This window comes from Sceloporus undulatus, chromosome 4 (genome assembly GCF_019175285.1).
Source record: "Sceloporus undulatus isolate JIND9_A2432 ecotype Alabama chromosome 4, SceUnd_v1.1, whole genome shotgun sequence".
NCBI classification, from domain to species: domain Eukaryota; kingdom Metazoa; phylum Chordata; class Lepidosauria; order Squamata; family Phrynosomatidae; genus Sceloporus; species Sceloporus undulatus.
In genome coordinates this window covers 231,514,123-231,537,211 of record NC_056525.1, presented here as the reverse complement: position 1 = coordinate 231,537,211, position 23,089 = coordinate 231,514,123, and the positions used below count along the sequence as shown (strand labels likewise).

General features: G+C 41.7%; 1 protein-coding gene across 1 annotated transcript in view; it reads left to right on the top strand.

Moving 5' to 3' along the window:
* The window catches only part of EXT1 (exostosin glycosyltransferase 1), a 336,175-nt gene that overhangs the window by 301,293 nt on the left and 11,793 nt on the right, over nt 1-23,089 (top strand). The window contains exons 5-8 of the mRNA XM_042464165.1: nt 1,154-1,286; nt 6,315-6,433; nt 9,207-9,302; nt 16,139-16,228. Of these exons, the coding sequence (XP_042320099.1) occupies nt 1,154-1,286; nt 6,315-6,433; nt 9,207-9,302; nt 16,139-16,228 (438 nt within the window). The remainder of the gene's footprint in view (nt 1-1,153; nt 1,287-6,314; nt 6,434-9,206; nt 9,303-16,138; nt 16,229-23,089) is intronic.

Genomic DNA, 23,089 nt, shown 5'->3' with positions numbered 1-23,089 from the left:
CCAAATACCACTCCCTATGCCAGCCTTCCTGTTCTTTATGAACCCCAGGGAAGCCCATCTCCAAATACTGTTTGTGTGTTATTGAGCAATAATTTTACTTGTACCTGTGTTTATATTTGATAAACCACCACATGGTGAGTATTGTTTCTTTCCAACAAACAGACTTTCCTTTTGGGCCAAAGGAAATCTGTTTCCTATGCCAGAGAAGACTAAATCGCTTAGTCAGAATTTTATTCAAACTCAGAAAATTAGCATAATTCAGATGTACATGTAATATTGTGACTTTACATAATTTATTTTATTTCTGTTATTCCTGTTTTGTTTCTGCTAATCATAGGGAGGACTCTGGATCTGGTCAAATCACTGAAGTCCCCATCCTTGAGCACAAACACTTGATTGATCAGATTTTAGAAGGCCTTACCCACAGACGTCCAAGCCTATCTTAAGAATCTTAAAGGCTAAAAAACATGCTGTAATAAAAATTAAATTTTGAAATTCCAAGGCACAACATTCTGTGCCCAAATGAATTTATTTGCTTGCTTCCATGCTTGCCTAAAATCACAATAGTGTTAAAATGTGGCTTTTCCTTGCGTTGATTTTCATTGCGCCAAAGACATGATGCTGTCCTTACATTTTGTTCCATTCAGTTTGTTTTTCTGGCACTGTATTATTTGTGCATTTGCAGGTGATAAATGAGGAGAGGGAGTTGAAGGTAAAAGTTATTGCTATTCAAAGAAGGTACTCATCCTATCTAAATTTACCGCTAAAGTAATTATATTATGCAGGACATTGATGGCAGAATGTTAGGCTGGATTAATCAGCCTGGTAACTGACAAGCCCACTTTGAAAACTAAAAATATTTTGACTTAAAATGAAGCATCCAATAAGTTGCTAGGTTGCCACAGTTTCTGCACCAACTAATGAGGTAGTTTGAATACCATTATATGAGGCTTCAAACCCTCAGGAATATGCATAGTTTCAGCATCACCTGGGCTGTTTAATAGAAAAGAAAGATTAAGCAGGAATGCTAAATAACCTGCCTCTTGCTGGCTTTTACAAAAGGTGCTGCAACTGCTGTCTTGAACAGGCACTCCGACTTCTCCTGTTTCTCGTTAGAACCTTCTTAAGTACGGTTTATTTCTTATTTTTTCAGATTATTCAAGACAGAATATTTAAGCACATATCACGTAACAGCTTAATATGGAATAAACACCCTGGTGGGTTATTTGTACTGCCACAGTATTCATCATATCTGGGAGATTTTCCTTACTATTACGCTAATTTAGGTAAGTGGTTTCCTCTTGATGGCCTCACCAGTCAGAAGACTGAATCTGACATCTGGGTGGCATATCACAAGCAACCCAATGCCAAAGGAACACAATTCTATGGTTTGGTCCAAAAACCAGTGTGTGCAAGTCAGGAATCAAAGTTATGAACAAATTCTCCATTCTGCTCCAATCTTTTCTTTATACACTCCCCATGCCAACTGGCCCTGTCAACCAACCATTTTTTTTAAGGCTGCTGGCCTCAAATGCTTGGAATAACCTCAAGGAGGACAGGGTCTGAGCATTAAGTTTGGACACTGAAGAATCCTAATTTAGCTGCTGCTCTCTCCTTTCCTACAAGTCTCTCTGTGAGGTCCAGCTCAACCATTAGATAGAGTCAAGCAACAACCTCAAGTGGCAAATTCTGAGGGGCAGCAAACACAGTCCACCAGGCATTCCTGCTAAGTTGCTTAGCCATTCCCTTGTGCTAGAGGACAGAATTGTGTGCACCACATGTTGTAAACTAGTCTGCTGGCCTCGAGTGCAGTGGGAGGCACTGTCATGCCACTGATGTTGAGGTCCTTTTTCTGTACATGGAAAGGGGAAAAGCACCATCTCCTTCTTTGCTTTAGACAGCAAACTGTCTTGGCCATGCTACCTCCAACTTCCTTAAGATAGATAGATAGATAGATATTGTGAGGGAGGGTAACAGGCAGGAGAGGGCATAGCTGAGGTGGGAGGCAAGCACCTCATTCATTTAGGCCTATTTTGGAGGCTGGTCTATTCAAGCAGATGGGGAAAGTAGCCCCCCTCTCTGAATTTCCCCCAGTTATATGTGCATCACTTTAAACTGTATTTTTTTTAGTAAACTAGAGACTAAAACCAAGGTTTGAAGATGTTTGTGTTTGGTTATGTGCTACTAACTATGGAAGTGATAGGTACAGGTATACGTGTAACTAGTGTTATTCAAAATAGTGGTCTGCTGCCAGTCTATGAGCCATCAGCTGCTAATCTACTATGAGTTTCCAGGAAAAAATAATTGTCTCCAATGGGCACAAATGTGGTACCATTTCTGGCACATGAGGGGCGGGTTTCCACTCCTCCACATTAGAAAGCTTGAAAAGCACTGCTTTAAGGATGGGCAAATAGTCTACTTATTAGATCTCTGGAGAGATGTGCAGTTAATGTGCAAGATTTTCTGATTCCAACCTATTTAACAGCACCAGCAGCAACAAAATGAGTCTACCCCAACCCCCCTCCTAACTCATATTGCCGAAGGTTTGGTGGAAGCAGGCATAGATGTTCATGTGTATATTCTTCATGCTCAATTCTGATACTCATGAGCTCAGAGTTCTTTAGTTCTGAAATTTTTTTGGACCAGACTCCAATTGGTGATTCTCAGGGTTGTTAATTTGTCAGCCAGAAGTCTTGCCCACCATTATTTTAAACCATAGGTGCTGCATATCCATTACAAAGCTAATGTTATGAGTGGAGGGGTGAGTCCAAAAAAAGGAGGAAGGAGAGAAAAGGAGCATGCATTTATGAGTTTGACTTTTGGTTTGGCAGCCATATTAACAGGGAGCCAGCATTCCCATCTGCAACAGTCTGTTGTGCTACTAGTATTTGTATTCAGTAGTGTCATTCAGACAACTGGTCCACCACAACAGTTTCGTCTACTCAGCACTGGGTCTCCAGATAAGACCCAGCCACCATGACCAACAGTGAGGGACTGAGAAAGTTGTCCAACATCATGTGAGAGTACAGGTTGGGAAGCAATGCTCTGTTACAGGAGAAGGCATTACTTGCACATCTGACAGTTCTCATCTTGACACAGGAGACATCCCAAATATTCCATCCATGGATCTAACCAGTGCATATAAGTAGCAGCACAGCCACACCTGTAATACCTGTGTGGCTCCTGTCACCATAGATAGATAGACAGCGATAGATATTTTTTTTCAAATCTGGCAGCCAATTTTCCAGAAGCTGCATGGACTACTAAGAGGTTTTTAAAAACTAGTTTTGAAAAATACTTCTGGTTTTGAAAAAGGGTATTTTTCATGTGAAACAATATGGTGTGGGCTCAGCAACCGGTTAAATGTTGAATTGCTGCTCCTACAGGCATACAGGAGGGGCAAACTGCCTTTATGTTTCCCAGGAAAAGGGGGGCAGTTCAGGGGGGTTGGGTGCCACATAAACAGCATTGGGAACTACATTTGTCCCCAGGGGCACACTTTGTTCACCCCTGAATGATTGAGAGCTATCTGAACACATACAGCTTGGGTTTTCATCTAGTCCATTATTGTCTGCTCTGGCTGGCAGTGGCTTTCCAGGATCTCAAGCAAATGACTTTCCCATAACCTGCTATGTGATCTTTTTAACTGGATGTCCAGGGATTGAATTTAAATCATTTTGCGTACATGGCATGGGCCTTACTGCCAACCTGTGGACAATCTCCTGCATAAGATGGAGGACCACCATCAACTTTCTGTCCAAGAAATCAACTGACTCATTCTTATCTCATTGTGTAGGCTACCAATAAAGTACCCAGCAGAAAACCTAGCCCATAGTTTCAGAAGGTACAAACCTCCACAAGAAAGTAAAAAAGATATAGGTTTGCTCTAGAGACCAGTCATTTGGTGTATAGGCAAGCATTTTCTTGCCTCAGCTATTTGGTCTCTACTGGCATCCAAGCTAAACTGATGCAGTGTCCTATACTGTACATGTGGTTGGCTTTGACCGTGGTTCAAAGATTCAACTGTGGCAGAATATAACACCCCTCTCCTCAGTTACTGTTAGGGTCCAAACAGTTTTGTACACTACACCAGTGTACTAGTTTCCAGTGTGTTTCCTCAATCCAATTTCAAATGGTCATTTTGATCTTTAAAATCTTAAATAATAAAAATAAATAAATAAAATTTTTATTTATATCCCGCCCTTCTTAAAATCAGGGCGGCTCCCGGCTTACAACAGGATTAAAATACAATCATATAAAACACAAAACCAAGAAGAGTTAAAATACATATACAACAATCATGAAAATAAGCAAAAAGCCCCATAGCCCAACCTCTTGGCCACGGAAGAGGAGGGAGGCCCACAGGATTTTTATTCGGGGAATGCCTGTTGGAACAGGAAGGTTTTTAAGTCCTTCCTGAATTGGGCCAGGGTGGTAGTCGAGCGGAGCTCGGTGGGCAGCATATTCCAAAGGGCTGGGGCAGCCGTGGAAAATGTCCTCCGGGTGGTGGAGGCTAACCTAGCCCCAGGCACCTTCAGTAATTGCTGCCCAGACGTTCTGAGGGTGCGAGGCGGAATGTACGGGGAGAGGCGGTCCTTTAGGTATCCTGGGCCCAAGCCATTTAGGGCTTTATAGGTGATCACCAACACCTTATATTGAGCTCAGAAGCGAATGGGCAGCCAATGGAGATCTTTTAAAACCGGTGTTATATGGCTGGTCCTGGGAGCACCAGTGACCAGCCGGGCTGCCATGTTCTGCACCATTTGCAGCTTCTGAGTTTGGTATAAGGCTTGCCCCATGTAGAGTACATTGCAGAAATCCAGTCTCGAAGTTACCAGAGCATGTACAACAGTTTCTAGGTCCCTCTGGGCCAGGTATGGACGCAGCTGGCGAATAAGCCGAAGCTGATAACAGGTGCTCTTGACCGTCGCATTCACCTGAGCAGTCAGGTGAAGCGACGAGTCAAGAAGCACCCCCAGACTGCGCACGGAGTCCTTCACAGGGAGCGTGACCCCATTCAGGACAGGTGGAACCACCGCCATTCCTGGACCAGGAGAACCTATCACTAGTACCTCCGTTTTCTCTGGATTCAATTTGAGTTGGTTTTCCCTCATCCAGCCCATTACTGACTCTAGACAGGCCATGAGAGGAGAGACGCCATCCCCAGTCACTGCATCAGTCGGAGACATAGAGAAAATAATTTGGGTGTCATCAGCGTACTGATAACCCCGCGCCCCATGTCTCCGGATGATCTCTCCCAGCGGTTTCATGTAAATGTTAAATAGCATGGGAGACAGAATGGCTCCTTGAGGGACCCCAGTTTTAAGGGCCCGCTCATCGGAGCACACGTCTCCCAGCTGCACCATCTGGGACCTCCCAGAGAGGTAGGACCGGAACCATTGGAGCGCAGTGCCCCCGATTCCCACCTCTGCCAGACGTCCCAGAAGGATACCATGGTCTATGGTATCGAAAGCCACTGAGATGTCCAAGAGCACCAACAGGGACACGCTTCCCCTATCGATGCTCAGACGGAGATCATCGACCAAGGCGACCATGGCCGTCTCAACCCTGTAACCCACCCGGAAGCCAGTTTGAAATGGGTCCAGATAATCTGTTTCATCCAAGACCACCTGAAGCTGGATCGCAACCGCCCTCTCGATCACCTTACCCAGAAATGGAAGCAGCGAAACAGGCCGATAATTATTATGTACCAGGGGGTCGAGGGAGGGCTTTTTTAAAATAGGTTTTACAATGGCCAATTTAAGTTGTGATGGAAATAGCCCATCCCACAGAGATGTATTGACTTAAAAGTGTTTGGGTTCAAGTTACTTGAAAGACAATTTCCATCCAGCTCAGACAGCCCACACTTTTATGGTCAACAGTAAAAGTGCTTCTCCTTTCAGAGACCAATTGAGGACAAAGGATAGGACTTTCTTCAACACTGAGAGCTTTTGAGGACAAAGGAAAGGACTTTTTCTGTAGTGGTCCCACACCTCTATGGGATGACTTGTCCTCTAGAGTTCATTAATTTCCATTTTGAATTTTTTTTTTTTTTTAGCTCTGAAGATTCATCTGTTTTGTTGGCTTTCTTTAGAGTTCTAATGGATTCTGAGCTATAAATGGGCCGAATACTTATTATTTACTAGTGTTTATCAATTTACTTGCTTTGCATTATTTGGTTATTATGTTGGGTTTTAATATGCATGCTGTCTTGAGAGGGTTGAATTCTTAAAGGCAGCCCTTATGTATGTTTTAAATAGAATACATTATTGGCAGGCTGTTTCATTTTCTAGTGTTATGATTTTACTTTCCAGGTGTCAAGCCCCCGTCCAAATTCACCGCTGTTATCCATGCAGTTACTCCTTTAGTTTCTCAATCTCAACCTGTGCTGAAACTCCTGGTGGCTGTTGCCAAATCTCAATACTGTGCCCAGGTGAGAACAATATTTCTCCTCCAGACTCTTGGCCAGTGATCTATGTCTCCCTAATCTCTGAGAGTATGAACCCAGCTTTTGAGTTCTGCGTTTCATTCTGCATCGATCAGTATTAGTGAGTGTAGTGAGTTGTGCTTCTGCAATGACATAGATAGGTTTGGCATCATGGCCAAACACTGACATCTGTCCAGTGGTATAGAGAGGGTTAATTTGTATTAGTAACTTTTTTAAAAAATTCCATTATTAGTTACATGTGTACTTTTTGATTTTGTGTGCTTCTGCACTATCTAATACTTGGAGGTCCATATTCTGTCAGTCTTGTCCTGTGATGGGTGCACCCCAGGCAGGGGCTCCCCATTTTGCTAGTCATGGGGAATTAGATTGCTGGTGCAGGATAGTCTGGGCAGCATCAGTTGTTTAAGGCTCCATTCCTGCCATTTGGTGAGGGAATTTGCTGTGAAGGGATGCCATATACCATCTGCTGCCTAATTTACTAGGGATTCAGCATGTGTTAGATAGGGCTACACTCCCTCTGAAGATGCAAGTTTGCAGTTCAGGTGTACTCGTGGACTCAGCTTTGAATATAGAGACCAAGATTTCTTTGGTGTGCAGGAGTGCTTTTGCCCATTTAAAACATGTATGCCATCTGCATCACTTCCTTGAAACACTGGATCTAGTCATGGTAGTACATATCTTAGTTACATCCCATTTGGACTATTAGAATGCATTCTACATGGGATTGCCTTTGAAGAGTATCTGATCCAAAGAGCTGCAGCCAGAGTAAGTTACGGGAACCATACTGTTGACAGCAGCTGCACTGGCTGCCACTCCATTTCCAGATATAAGTCAACGTGTTGGTTGTGACCTATAAAACTCTATATGGCTCATGTCCAGTCTATCTGGCAGACCACATGAGCTTAGCTGGGTCCTGAGATCAATATTGTGAATAGTTTAATTCCATTTTAGTGTTACTTTTGGTAATTATTCTTTTTAAAACTGTAAGCTGCCTTGAGCCCCAATTTTGGGAGAAAGGTGGGAGGAGGAGATGATGGTGATGATGATGATGATGATACTGCCACCACCGCCACCATCACTAAAAAAGCTAATTTTCCAATACAGAACTTGCTAAATGCATCAAAATGTGAGGAAGTACAGGCAGCCTTTATAAGACAAAGATGTGAAGCTGCTGTACAGTGAGTTGGACTATTGGACCATCAAACCCATTGTTTCCTGGTTTGTTTGGCAGTTGCTTTCCTATGCCTTAGGAAGGGATCTTTGCTATCATAGTTTACTGGAGATACCAGGGATTGAACCTGGTGCTTTCTGAATACAAACCCTGAGCCATGGTTTCTCCACCCTAGTTTACTGAGCCAGTGTGAAGTGGTAATGTAAGTAGGCTCCTTGAAGGAAAGTCACCAACATCATGTATGCAGCAAGAATAGTCTTTCAACAGGGATGGTGATTGACTTTCATGTTAGTTTAAAGTTTGGCATCAGATTATTATTTTGTATTACTTCCTCATCAGGCATATTATCAGACTGGGAGCCTTTCCTCCATTGAAATAATGAAAATCAGAATTTATTGAACAAGCAAGCAGTATGAGCCCTGTTTTGAGAGAAGCTGAATTCTAAAATTTCTAAATTATATATTTCAAAGAGACTTGAGTATTTTACCTTTGAATAATTTGGAAGTTATAACTTTACATAATTTGTTTTTGCTGGTCAGCAGAAGATCACCTTCCTACACACTAGAAATCTTGCTCAGCCACCTCTGCTTTTGTGAGATTTAATATAATTTTAATGATGTTGTTAGTCACTTTGAACACTACATTTGTAGGGAAGGTGAAATAAAAATGTAGTTAATTAAGCAATAAATAAATTCCAGCATTCTATACACGTGTCTCCCAGTTTATCTTTCCAATGAAAGAGGCTAGATATGTGTCCTTTAAAAAAGAAAGTGGTTATCCAAAAGAAGCCAAATCCAGCTCCCATGGTACATGCTATATTACCTCCTGTGGAACCACAGAATACTGCTTGGGAAGCAGTGAATCCCTGCACCTGATGTCACACACTGTGGTCCTACAGTATTATGAAAGCCTTATGGTGCTGCAAATAGTGCCATGTTGGAAGAGCCTGCATTTATATAGCATTTTTGGAGCATTTTGGGCTTTTGCTTCTGCCAATGTAAACTCTCTAGATTCCACCAGATGCTGCAAAGATTGTATCTGTGATGGCATTTATCAAAGGTGATGCTTTTCTCCTAATTTAAAAAAATAGGAGAACAGAAAGAAGCAAAACAAATAAATAAATAAAAGTTCCCTAGATAAAAATTAGTTCATACTCCTCCCTCTGTTCCATTTCCTTTTTCGAAGTCATGAACTGAACTGTGGAGTAATTAACTTGGCAGTTGAACTCTTCTTTGGATTGTGATTTTTGCCAGCATATCATCCTCATTATCATTTACATTCCTCCTTTTTCCCAGTTTGGGGCTCAGAGCAGCTTACAACATTTAAAATAAATGTAATTTTAAAATTCACATGTATGAATGTTAAAAAGGAATTAAACTATCCAAAAATTAAATAAACCATTAACATTAAAAAAAATTAAAGAATATGCAGCATGCTATACAAGGCCCATGATTATTATTATTATTATTATTATTATTAACCTTTATTTATATAGCGCTGTAAATTTACACATTTTCCCTAAGCAATCAGTTCCTTGGATCAAGGAATCAACCTTTTACTAACAGAGAGGCTCCTTTTCCTTTCCAGATCATTGTCTTATGGAATTGTGATAAACCCCTCCCTGCCAAGCACCGTTGGCCTGCCACTGCCGTGCCTGTCATTGTCATAGAAGGAGAGAGCAAGGTAAGTGGATATCCCACGGGAATCAGGGCTGAAGACTGGATGGAGTTTGTTATCATGTGTATCAGTTTTGTTTTCCATCTTGAAGGCTTACCCCATTTGTTTAAAATGGTTTTGCTTCAACTTTCCTGAAGTTCCAAGGCAGCGTATTAACCAATATGTACACCAGAATTTTAATCCGTAACCCTATTAAACTCCTTATTAAATCCATATTAAAACAATAGTCAACAAACACATTCCCAACTGACCTACCATCTACTTCACAAAGTGCTCTCAAACAGCAGCAACTACCCCCCATCATTTGCTTACAGCCAGCTGGTTTTCCAGCTTTGCCTTTTGCATAGTTGCTTTCAAAAAAATTTAATATCTGTGGTGAATCATGCCATAGTCCAGGAGCTACTACTAAAAGGGCCCTGTTCCTTGTTGCAAGTAATGTTCTCTGCACTGAGCAAATACAAAAAGATCTTGTCAGTTTCCATCTCTCTTTTTAAATGTTTTTCCAAAGTTGATTATATTATCAATAAATGTCATGTAAAATGAACTCAAAGCAGAAAAGAATAGCTAGAGACCCCACTAAAATGATAGGCCAAAGAGCATTTTTACTGGAAGATTTAAACCTTGTGGGAAATGTGCATCTCTTATAGAAGACCTTTTCCCATTGATAGGACTAAAATGGGAAAGGCCTACTATCCTCCATGCAAAATGGAATCTTTTAGAGCTTAATTTCTGAGAAGATTGAAGTAGATACTCCCTGGGCTAATGAGACCCACTTTGAAGATCAAAACACATCCCTCAGTTTGGACATGGATATTAAATAGCAAGTAGTGTTTTGTTTCAAAACAAATATGTGATTGTTTTAATTCTAGCCCATTGAAACAATCTTTCAAGAAGTCAGCTGGTACAAAAGGTGCCCCTCATAAAAACATAGGAAATTGCCTTAGTCAGAGCATTGGTGCATCTAGCCTGGTTTTGTTGGCACTGGCCAATAGAATCTCTACAGGGTGTCAGACACCTACTTAAGTGATGCTAAATTTTGGACATGGGACCTTCTGCGTGCAGAGTATGTGCCCTGTCACTTAGCTACAGTCTCTTCTCTGCCTCTTGAGTCACCATAATCACACATCTCCTATTTTGGAACTACCACTAATGATTTCTGCAGCTGGGGGGACTTCCTATGGGAATGCACACTGTCTATGATTTCTTTGCTTACAAATAGACTGTGACAGTTCCTTCTCTTTTACATATTCTAAAACAAGCATCAGCACCCTGGTGCCCTGCAGGTGTTGTCAAGTAGAACTTCCAAAAACCTCAGTAATCATGGCAGAACATCAGAGTTTACCCCAACCGCCAAAATATCTGCACCTCAAAATATGTGCACAGTGCCCACTCTTGTTCTGAAATAAGAGTTTATTATTTGATGTTCCTTTCACTATTTATTTTTATTCAAATAATTTCTGGTTCACCCTTTTGTCAGATCAGATTTCAGAGTGTATGACAGAGATAGATAATAAACTGTTTGAATTGTAAGGCGATAAAGCAGTAACCTTAACAGCCATGATAAAAGACCACAGATAACATTCAAGGTAGTCTAAGAGATTGTACAGATTAAAGCACCCAGGTAAGTAAAAGCTTATTAAATAGATGGCAAAAATATGGTAAAGAGGCGCTAGCATACCACCACTATAGGAAGCCTGTCGCTTATAATGTAATAACAGTATGACGCTATCATGATAGAACCAATGTGGTGTAATAGTCAGATTTCAAACAGGAAACCTGAGTTGACATCTCTGCTGCAGTAAAGCAGTGAAGGTTTCTGTGGATAGATCCAGTGTTAGCTGTTATTCAATGGCAATTTAAAGTCCATACTAAAAGCCAGGATGAATTGACTGCCCAGTTGATGTAGAAGCCAATAGCTTCCACTGTTAACTTTCTTGCCAATGTTCCTTTCAATTCATATCCCCATCTTTCAGCCTGAAAATTGTAATCAACACAAATACAATATGATTATAGAGATATTGGCAGAGGGGAACAATCCAGACTCCAGGAGAACAGAAGGAATGAAAGGTGAACTTTGGCTTTTTCCAGTGGTCAAGATGCCAGCCTTCAGAATCAGCCCTTCTATTCTTCTGCAAAATTTGTAGGCACTTAGTGTGGTTCCAGTCTCGGTTCTTCTTTCCAGGCAGATCATACTTTTGCCTGTGTGGCTGGAAATAATAGCAGAATGTTATGCCACTCATTCCTCCTCTGCACCAGGAAAGCGTTGGTGCAGTATATTTCCAGACTGTAACAAGGCAAGGCAGCCACCTCCATGGTTTTGTGCACGGTGTCTGAATGCAGAGACTTATTTATTTTCACACACAGAAATCGATGTGGACAGCCTCCAGTGCAAGTGCTAAATGGCACGAAGGAAGCTGTGGTAATCCAGGTCCAACTGCTAAAGAATGCAGGCATATAGTTCAGTGTTTATCAGCCAGCTGCCCAGAGCAGAGTGAATTTTCGCTCTGAAGCTGTTCACCCCCACCACCCATGCTTTGCAGCTGTTTAAAATGTATGGACCTTGTCTGTACTATTTCCCTCGAATAGGCTTAACAAGAGAAAAGTCAGGGCACTGCTAAGCTGGCAGCTAAATTGGTTCCTGCTTCTGATTGTGTCCATGTGAGCAGTACCAGGAGATTCACTTGCAGGGTTAAGACAGGAAGCTGCTGTTTAGAGATTGCCCTGCTCTGTGGCTGTTATTGTCTCTCCCCACCAGCCCCCTTTTTTTCCCTTTCTTTCATATATTCGAGAGCCTGAGGAAACAAAAATGCCTAGTCAAGTTCTAAAGCACCTGTGAGCACTAGCCTTGGAGCCATTTAGAGGCTACAAAGGACTTAGCAACTTGAGGAGCTCAAGAGCTGGTTGTTCCTTCTCTTGCACATTGCACTGTGTTCCAAAACGGATTCCCATCAAGGAAAGTAAACCAAAAAACTGTTGACTTTAGAATGTCCAAGTGACTATTGTTTGCTTTACATCAGATTTACCCAACCTGGCACACTCTAGATGCATTGTAATACTCTCCTCTTCTCTAGATGGCATAGCATCTAGAGAGCAGCAGGTTAGGAGACGTTCTAAATCTCTAACCTAGAATTTGGAAAGGCTGTTTTTTTTTTTGGACTACATCTCTCATAATCTAGGAGCTGTGCTCTAAAAAATAACTTTTCCAATGTTTTGCTTCAACCTTTTAAGACCAGGGAATAACTTCTTTGCACCACTTTCCCATGGTGATCCATGGGAGATGTGCCAAAAGTTAAAGTCCAGAAACTTTGAAAAAATACCATTTCATTCTGTTCTCTTTCCCTTTCCCTTTCCTCTTTTTTCCCCTTTAAATGGAGAGCAGATAGAAGTATTGTCATGCAGTGATTCCCAAATGCTAGTCCTACAGGTGTTGTGTTCTTCAACTTCCAGAAGCCTCAACCATCTCGACCAATAGTCTGGGATTCTGGGAGCTGAAGTCCAAAACACCTGGAAGGCCAGAGTTTGGGAATAACTGCTCTAGAGGATTATTTGTACACAATAGTTCACACCTTTTAGCACAATGCATTTCTTGTTCCAAATGGTTCAGCCTCATTTCTCACCATCCATTGTAATTTTTTCATGGCATGATAAATCTGACAATTTAAAATGAAGCAGGAAGATGTGTTACTGTTTGTTGCTATGTTTCTCCCCACCACTGCAAAGTATTGCTTTTGGTAGTTGTGGGGAGATGACTGTAGACATCATCCAACTTTATTGGCCTCTTCTCCTCTTTTCTCCCATTTAGCATTATGATTTCCAACAACCTACATGGAATTATATACTCTAATCTATTCCAGTAGGGCAATGACATGGAACTCACTGGCATAGTAGTATTACAGTGCCCGTATAGTCTCCAAGTCATTCTGTCTGCAGTCCTTACCATTGTAGTAAGAATACACTTAAAAAGAGCATGCAAGAAAAAGCAGAATCAGATGTGAACATGGAGGCATTTTGATGTGATGGAACTGGAGAATAGCACTATGGTTGTCTAAAAACACTGAAATTAAAGCTCCATGGTAGTGTTAGGATATGAAGTCAATGTCATGTTTTTAATGCTCTTTTTAACTTGTGTTTTCAAATAGAAATTTGGTTTAATTGTGTTTTATCTTTGGTATTAACCATTTTAAATTGCTTTGTACTATTACAAAGCCACCTTGTTCACCACCTTGGATCTCATGTTCATAGAAAGGCAAGATATAAATAAAATAAAATAAAAAATAATCTTTCCTTTCTTTCCACGTGCACCTCTCCCCACCCCATGAGGTGTTTTGATTGGATGACTAGGGACAATCAGGACTTGTGCTACATCAATCTAGTAGAGTAGCAAAAGTGAGGTTTAACAGTAGCAAGAATGCTTTCAACCACACTGCTTCTCAAAGTAGTAGTCTACAGACCTGTGGTGCTCTGCAAGCCATTTGCTGCATTCTGTGGCAAGTTTCCAGAAAACTTTGAAAATATGATAATAATGTGGCCAAAATACAGTACCAGTCTCTAGCCCATGGGGTGGAATTGCCAGTCCATCGCATCAGATAGCTTCCTAAGCACTGTTCTACATCATGTTTACTTCCTGCTCATGTATTAGTAACTTCCTCTTGAACACTAATTTCTCTGTAAACAGGAAGCGACACGAGGAAAAAGGCAAAGAGAGAGCATGTGATAAGGGGATGGCAACCAGAGTGAGGAGAAGGCAGGGTATATGGGCTGGGGGTGTTAGTGAGCAGTGAGGATCAGCAATAGACAGACCTTGACTGCCCATTTGGATTGCAATTGCAGAAAGAAGCTGAATTGTGTTGCTGATAAACTGCAGGACTGCTGCAACAAAATCCCTCCTCTCTTTTCCACATTTATTTCCCTTCATCTCACCCCTCTCTTTCTCCATTGCTCTGTCATATATGTTGCAGTTGTCCCTCCACATTTGCGGGTTTGATTTTTGCAGATTTGATTATTCTCTGATTTGATTATCAAGGTCCTCTAATGCAACTCTGTGCCACAAAACTTCCACTGAAAGTCACACTGAGGGACCTAGAAATTCCTAGAGACAGTACTACACTAGGCATTTGTAAGTCCCCCGGTGCAATTCTGTGGTCAATGTCCAGCAGATGGTGACCACAGATTTGCACTGGAAGACCTAGATATCCCTAGAGAAACAATCTTTCAGTGTTTTTTTTTAATTTGCAGTTTTTTTATTTGCACTTTCACAGGGGTCCTATGCCCCTAATCCCAGCAAATGTGGAGGATCCACTGTACTAGATACTATTACAACATGCAAGTATATACACAGAGAAACAAAAGAAAAATGTATGCAACAATACCCAAACATCATTGTAGCAAAACTAATTTTGGAGCAGGCTGAATTTAGCATGGCATAGTGGCTTGGGTCCAACCTATCTTCGGGTCTGCCTCCTTCCATATAATCCTCCCCGTACACTTAGATCCTCAGGGAAAAATTAGTTACAGCCTTGTTTACAACGACCTCCCTGTTGCTCCCAGATTGTGGATTGGCCTGCCGGACGAGATCCGTCATATTATCACTCTAAACAGCTTTTAAAAAGCTATAAAGACAGAGCTCTTCCGGCAGGCCTTTCCTGAATAGCTCACCGGCCATTGGAAGGAAAATCTAACTGCTGACTTCCGACTTCACCACAGTTATCGTATTGTTTTTTTAGGTATGTTTTATGTTTTTAATTCCACATTGTTTAATTGTATGGGGCGGGGGGGTGTTGAGGGTTTGGACTGTATATTTTAAATTTGTAAGCCACCCCAATTGCTTTTTGTAGAGAGGCGGGATATAAATAAATTTTATTATTATTATTTATTATGAGTGTTGGACTAGGACTCTGGAGACCAGGGTTCAACTCTTGGCTCTGCCATGAAGCCCACTGGGTGACCTTTGGCAAGTCACACTTTCTCAGCCTCAGGGGAAGTCAGTGGCAACCCCCCCCCCCCCCAAGAAATCTTGCCAAGGAAACCCCAGGATAGGTTCACCGCCTTAGGGTTGCCATAAGTCGGAAATGACTTGAAGGCACACAACAACAACAATGGCTGAATTCAGGAGTCGTTGTAGAACAACTATTGTTAAAATTAACCAGTGGATAGCAGGACCTTACAACTAGAGTTCTAAGATCTTCAGGAGAAGCTCTGCTCTCTATCCTACCACTTTCTCAGGTTCACATGGTGGGGTCAAAATAGAGGTTGTTCTCAGTGGCTACTCTCAAACTGGAATTTCCTCTCTATGAAGCTAGGATGTCACCCTCCTTGCTGTCCATCTACCAGCAAGTAAAAACATTCTTATACTATCAGGCTTTTAAAAACCAGTGGGAATAGACTGGAGGCGATAGACTTTTAATGGTGTTCTATGCTGTTTTGTGCTTAGTTTTTCAATGAATTTTAATGACTTTAAGGTTATAAACTGTTTAATTTTTAAAGTAACTTTTATATTTATACTTTTCATATAGTTTTTAATATGTTATTTTTTACATGTTGTCAGCTGCCTTGAGTCTCATTATTTGGGAAAAGGCAGGATATAAATGAATAGTAATAATACTATTTATATTTATAATATAAATAATGATATAAGTTAAACAGATCAAATGCATAGGAGCTCTTTCAAAGGAGACTGGACGACCTCGTATCTTTTCTGGACCTTTCCATTTAATAGGGTCATTTTCTCCATTAATGATATGGCAGAGTGCTAACACATTCCATTTGGCTGTAAGCAGGGCACAATTGCCCTTGGTACTGTCAGTCTTAAGAGCTTTTTGCTGATCTCTTTGTCTACCCTGCAGGTTATGAGCAGTCGTTTCCTGCCCTATGAGAACATTGTCACAGATGCTGTTCTAAGCCTCGATGAGGATACGGTGCTTTCAACCACTGAGGTGAGACCTTTTCTCTTTTCAAGTTGTCTGGCTTCACCACTCTGCTCTCTGTTTCTCCCCAGTCACATTTCTAATCAACAACTGCTTGCTGGGGTAACCCACAACTGCCCACTTAAACAGTTAGAGCTGGGACATTATATCATCATCATTATCAACAACATCATCATTTATTTCTATAGCACTATCAATTTACATAGTGCTTTACAGGTGCAACAACTTGAAACAGTGGGACCTGACAGGCATACAATCTACAATGTATTCATACACATACACACAGAAGGAAGGAAGGCAGGAATAATAAAATATAATTATACAATAGATTTATAAAGCAAATTATGTAGGTAGGATAAAAAAAATACAATATAATATAAAACAAACTAACCAATACATGTAATTACAGCGCTATAGAAATAAAGTTTAATAATAATAATAATAATAATAATAATAATAATAATCAAATGTACAGGATTATAAAACAACATTAAACTACATTTCCAAAAGCATTAGAAAACAAGAGAGCATTTAATTCAGATTTAACAAAGTCAAGGAAGGAGCAGTCTGCAAATGTACAGGGAGGTGATCCCAAGAGTATGGAGCAACAAGTGAGAAATGATGAAACTGAGTTAAGGAAGAGGAAACCCTTGGCTGGGTAAGAAGCCTAGAATTCTAGAACACAAATCTCAAGAGGCCAGTAGACAGAAATAAAGACTGAAAGATAGGGGGGATTAGTTTGTCTAAGGCTTTAAACATTAAAAGAAGTTTGTACTGAATCCTAGAAGGAACAGATGACCAATAATCAATTATCAGAAGTGGGATAGCATGATCAAAACAAGGGGTCAAAAAGATAACCTTAGCAATAGGATGTTGAATGGAAACTAGATTTCCATTGACCATCACTCCCATAACGGTTGGATCCTGTTCTTCAGATCCTGCGTGATATTACTAAGCAGAGCTTGGAAACATTTGTTATTTGGACTGCAGCCAGCATGCTAGCTAAGAGATCTGGAACTTGTACTCTGAGAAATAACTTTAAGCTCTGTTATTGATGCACCAAGTTCCACTTTCTGCATGAATGCAAGTAAAAGGATGGGCCCACTCCTACACTTTTTTAGAAGACAGATTTAAATTTCAGCTTAGCCTTGGCTCCCTTTCAGAGCAGCATCACTCCTTATAAAGCAGACATTTCCACCTTGACGCCTGTGCTTGATTTCCGTGTCCCTCCCTCCCGCATATCAGAGCCGAACCCAATCTCTCTGTTTAAATGAAAGGAGATTCTTGTACTTGAGACTTCAGAGCTGTTGTGCCAAGAGCAAGATTGCACTCAAGGAAAAAGCCACGGGAGGAAAAAGAAAAGAGAGACACCACTGAAGAAAACCAATTTTTACAACTGGGATGAGTATTGATTTCTAGCACCTCTTCCTGCAAAGAGAAGGGGGAAACTGGCGACCGTTTATATAACACTGCAATATATCGGAAATACATTATTAATGGCAGCTGTGGAAAAGCATTGGGTCTTTATTGTCCCTTTCGATTTTAGCACTCCATTTTTTCTCTTCCTCTACTGCTTGTCTCTTTTCCATTTACTTAAAATATACCAATTCTCCCTTAGGAATGGCAGCTGCTGTTACTTTGGAGATAATGCCCTTGTATTTTGTAAAAGGACAGCATCCCCATTCGTTGGGAGGGGGAAGTTGCCTTTATAGTGTGTGAGTGTATGTTTATAATATGGGTGGCCATTGGAAATGTATCGCATTAGCACTCCAATATCTTTCCTGGCTCCCTCTGTATTTTTTCTCTGAGTCATGGTGCTGGTTATAACTTGAAAGGAAGGTGTTCATCATGGAAGAAAGGGCCAGGCATTGCTGGAATGAAAAATAGGATATTCTTTACTTTTCAAAAGGAGGGGGTGTTATATGTGCCTTTCCAGCTTTCTTCAAGAGCTGCTAACATGTTGGGGATGTCTAATCCTGTCAAGTTCTGAACAACTGCAAAGGGGTTTTAGCAGTTGTCAGAAATTTCAGAATATCCTGAAATTTGGACTGAGGGTCACAGGTTGCTCAAGTCTGCACTAACAAGAGGAAGAGAAAAATGTGTAGTAAACCTATGTTGCTTTTTGAGTTTAAAGGTGGAGTTTGAATCTGAAAAGGAGAGAGGTTACCAGTGTGGAGGATCCTCTTAGGGAAAGAAAAGGAAAGGAAATTGATATGCTAGGGTCAGCTTTCCCTATGAAGGTATCATCCAGATATGTCGGACTACAACTTCTACAATCCCTCGGTCCTATGCACCCAGCCTTTTTTAGCCTTATCAGCATGGCTGTGTTATACTCTGCTCTATAAATTCTATACCATGGTAATCCAAATTAAAAGATGGGAAAAAATGGGATGCTGTCTCCAGTAATCCAAATTAAGCCTTTTTGAATCAATTCACCTGCTGTGCATAGTTTGAAGAAAGAACAGAGGAAAAATGGAATATAGTCCTCTGAATTCCTATCTTTTGACCTCCTATCCCACCCACCTCAACTGGTTAAATTTACCTGGCACCGCCAAATGCCTTCAAGCCTATCTTCACAGTTTAAGACAAGGGTAGGCAACCTTTTTGAGCCGGGGGCCGGGTTGCTGTCCCTCAGACAACTGGGGGGCCGAAGCCAAAAAATAAATAATTAAATAATTTTTAAAAAAATTAATTAAGTAAATAAACCGGGACAAATGTAGGTCAAAATTTTCAAATGGAGGACACTTTTTTAAAAAATGGAGGACACGCAAAAAAATGCATGTTTCAGAAGCTTCTATAGACAATTGCTCCCCCTTGCCCGCCGCTTGCCTCCCTTGCCCGCCTCCTGCTGATAGGCCAAAGGCCCCATGCCCTCATGCAAGAGGCCAAAGGCTCCGGCGGCAATCGGCGGCAGGACTAGGCTGGGGCTGGTCCCAAGGCCTTGCCGGGCCGCATCCGGCCCGCGGGCCGCAGGTTGCCTACCCCTGGTTTAAGAGCTAGAGATTTGCTATGACTCTTAGGATGCTGAATTCCCTACCTAGTCCCTATGTTTACTTTTGGAGAAGACTGTGTCAGGGGTTAAAGTCAACACAATGGAAATGCTTAGATGTGTGTGTGTGTGACCATGAGCATCTAGCACTGAGAAGGACAAGGCTGATCAAGCACAGCTGATGCTCATAGGCTCAAGGACACCCTGGTGCCTGTGTGCACCTATGCCTGGATGATGAAACATCTGCCTGTATTGCACAGTGGGACACTTTACACTGTGGGACAGGAAGTGACTGAGTTTGGGAGACCACATGGTCTAAAGGCTATATAAACTCAAGGGCTTCCAGTAATTGCTTGTGAGTTGTAGTAGGAGTTAGTATTCATGTGATCTGTATTATAGCGTTGGTGATTTGGATAGCACTTCGGGAGACATGGCTTGTCTGGTCGTTAATCAGCTGAAGCCTGGCATCAGTTGCTGAGAGTCCCCGGAGATTCCTGCATTCCTTCAGTTCCTGGAAGACAGGAACTGAAGGAATGCTGTTATCTCTACTGAGGGCTGTGAACCACGTTTCTGAATTTGCCAGTTATACTCTGTTATATGCCAGCATTGGTTAATATGGCTCAGATGAGTTGCTGACAGACAGCCTATAGCTACCCTCTGCTAGTGATGGTGGTGTGTTTAGCTTTTCTGAAATGGATTATTCAGAAATTATGTAGATAATTCTACCTGGTCACCCACGATATTCAAAATAGGGACTGCTGCCACACTGCAGAGTTAATGCAGTTTGACACTGCCTTAACTGTCACGGCTCCATTCTTTGGAATGCTGGGATTTGTAGTTTGTTGTGGCACCAGAGCTCTTTGAAAGAGAAGACTAAATATAGAAGACAAAACTACAATTTCCAGAATTCCATAGCATTGAGCCATGGCAGTTAAAGTGATGTCAAACTGCAATGTAGATGCAACCTGGATTATATTAAAGGCCTGTCTAATTTATCATAATAATAATAATAATAATAATAATAATAATAATAATAATAATAATAATAATAATAAATTTTATTTATATACCGCTTTTCCAAAAGATCAAAGTGGTTTACACAGAATTAAAACCAGTTACAAACACATAAAAATAGATAAAAACCAGTAACACAATATGCACTATACAAATCTAAAACAGTCATTCAATAGGGTGAGGCAGAGAGTCGATGGGATCAAAATACACAACTTCATTTTCCAGAGGGGAAGGCTTGACAGAAGAGGAAGGTTTTAAGCCTCTTTTTAAATGTTTCCAGGGGGGTGATAAGGCGGAGCTCCTCCGGAAGACTGTTCCAGATTTGTGGGGCCGCTACTGAGAAGGTCATCTGGGATGTAGTAACATATTTAGAAGGTGGGATTTCCAGCAAGTTCTTCCCGGTGGTTCTGAGTGTGCGGGGCGGATTATATGGGGAGATGCGGTCCCTCAAGTAACTCGGGCCCAAGCTATGTAGGGCTTTATAGGTAATAAGTAACACCTTGTATTGTGCTTGGAAGCGAATAGGCAGCCAGTGCAGATCTTTCAGAATAGATGTTATATGGTCAAACCTGGAAACACCAGTGACCAATCTGGCTGCCATATTCTGTACTAGCTGAAGCTTCCGGGCTTGGTACAAGGGTTGCCCCATGTAGAGCGCATTACAGAAATCTAAGCGAGAGGTTACCAGAGCATGTACCACAGTTTCAAGGTCCCTTTGGCCCAAGTAGGGTCGCAGTTGGTGTATCAACTAAAGTTGATAGCAAGCACTTCTGACCGTCACATCCACTTGAGATGTCAACTGTAGAGACGAGTCCAGAAGTACTCCTAAACTGCGAACTTCATCCTTCAGGGGAAGTGTGACCCCGTTCAGGACAGGTGGATAAATTTCCTTCCCCGGGCCTGGGGAACCTATCACAAGTACTTCCATTTTCTCTGGATTCAAACTGAGTTTGTTTTCCCTCATCCAGCCCATTACCGACTCCAGGCAGGCAGAAGAGAGACCCCCATCCTTAGTCACTGAATCAGTTGGGGACACAGAGAAACATATTTGGGTGTCATCAGCGTACTGATAACATTGCGCCCTGTGTCTCCGGATGATCTCTCCCAGTGGTTTCATGTAAATATTAAACAACGTGGGGGACAAAATAGCTCCCTGAGGGACCCCAGATGTTAGTTCCCTCTTAGAGGAGCAAGTGTCCCCCAACTGCACCATCTGGAATCTGCCTGAGAGGTAGGACCAGAACCACTGGAGCGCAGTGCCCCCAATACCCAACTCCCTCAGGCCTTCCAGAAGGATACCATGGTCGATGGTATTGAAAGCCGCTGAGATGTCCAAGAGCACCAACAAGGTCACACTTCCCCTGTCGATGTTTTGTTTTGCAGTGTCCAGACAGCTGGTCCTAGAAGTCCAAAAGCAGGGACTGAAAATACTAGCCTTCCCATGCTATTGTTACCCAGCAGTTGGCATTCAGTGACTGACTGCTTCTGCCTTTGCAGGTTCCAGATAGCAAACATAATGAATGTTTACAAACTAAATTAGTGCAGCTGAAGACCTGCAGGAATGAATAGGACATAGGTTTGGCATGATTCAGCATAAGCCCAGTACAGACTGGCGCTTTTAGGTGGTCTGGAACTGATTTTAGGGCTCCAGAGGGCTGGGCGTCCATACGCACCCAGCCCTTCCAGTGCAGTCCATGCTCTATCTTGCCAGCGCCCCACCCACATGGGGTGTGCAATGATGACGCACTGTTTGGTTGCTACAGCAATGATTCAGGGCAAAGACGAGCAGCACGGAGCTGTCCGTCTGTCGAGCCCCATAGTCCTCGTTGATTTCAGTGGGAATCAAGCTCTACTACCACCATTCCCTTCTCCTTTTGTGTCGTGTCTTTTTAGATTGTAAGCCTGAGGGCAGGGAACCATCTAATTAATAATAATAATAATTGTAAGCCACTCTGAGAGCCTTTAGGGCTGAAGGGCGGGGTATAAATACCATAAACAAACAAACAAATTAGATTAATCTGGATTCAGCCCTGTTCGGAGCCTGTAGCCATCACTGCTTCTTGTATGAGTGGTACGTGATTTGAACCTGGAGCCATTGAGGTCACGTTTCAAAGCTCCTTGAACGACCTACCTGCCAAAAGCAGAACAAAAAGCAAGTGAATCTGTACTGTTTTCACCCAATTCAACATTTGATAATATTTTCCCATTTGAAACCTGCTTTTCAATATGCATGATAAAGCCTGGAAAAGCCCCAAATGGTTTCCCTCTGTTCTTTCATTTTTTACCGTTAATGAAGGTTTTGCCCTTTTCATTCATAATGAAATGAAGTATTAAGCCCTGTTATTCCTCTGGGGAAGAGTCCAAAGGTTCCATCTTGCATGCTGGGAGGGACATGTATGTGTGTTATAATTAGAAGTCAGTTTGGGTTTAGGGAAAGGAAAAACCATCTTAGGGAACTGACAAACAGACAGGTAGGTTTTCTCTTCACCGCTGCCACCTTGCCCTCTCATCACTCCAGTTTCATTGCTCCAGCACATCAGCTTCAGCAAGAAATGAGGTTGTGATTGGCACATAACATATCTTCTCCAGTGATATTTAACATTCATTTAGCACCAGAGGATACAGTGGAGGTAATAATGTACAGCACAGTCCCTGCTAGAAAATCTCATAATTAAACCAAGTGGAGAATGACACATTTAGCACTTGCCTTGGATAAGACCTGCACTTGGAAGAGTTGCCTTTTGGACTACAACTCCCAGAATCTACTGGGGAAAGTTGCAATCCAAAACAAATAATCTTTTCCCATGTCTAGTAAAGACATGGGGACTGATTTACAGGAGGAACTGGACTTCTTGGTGGGTGAGTAG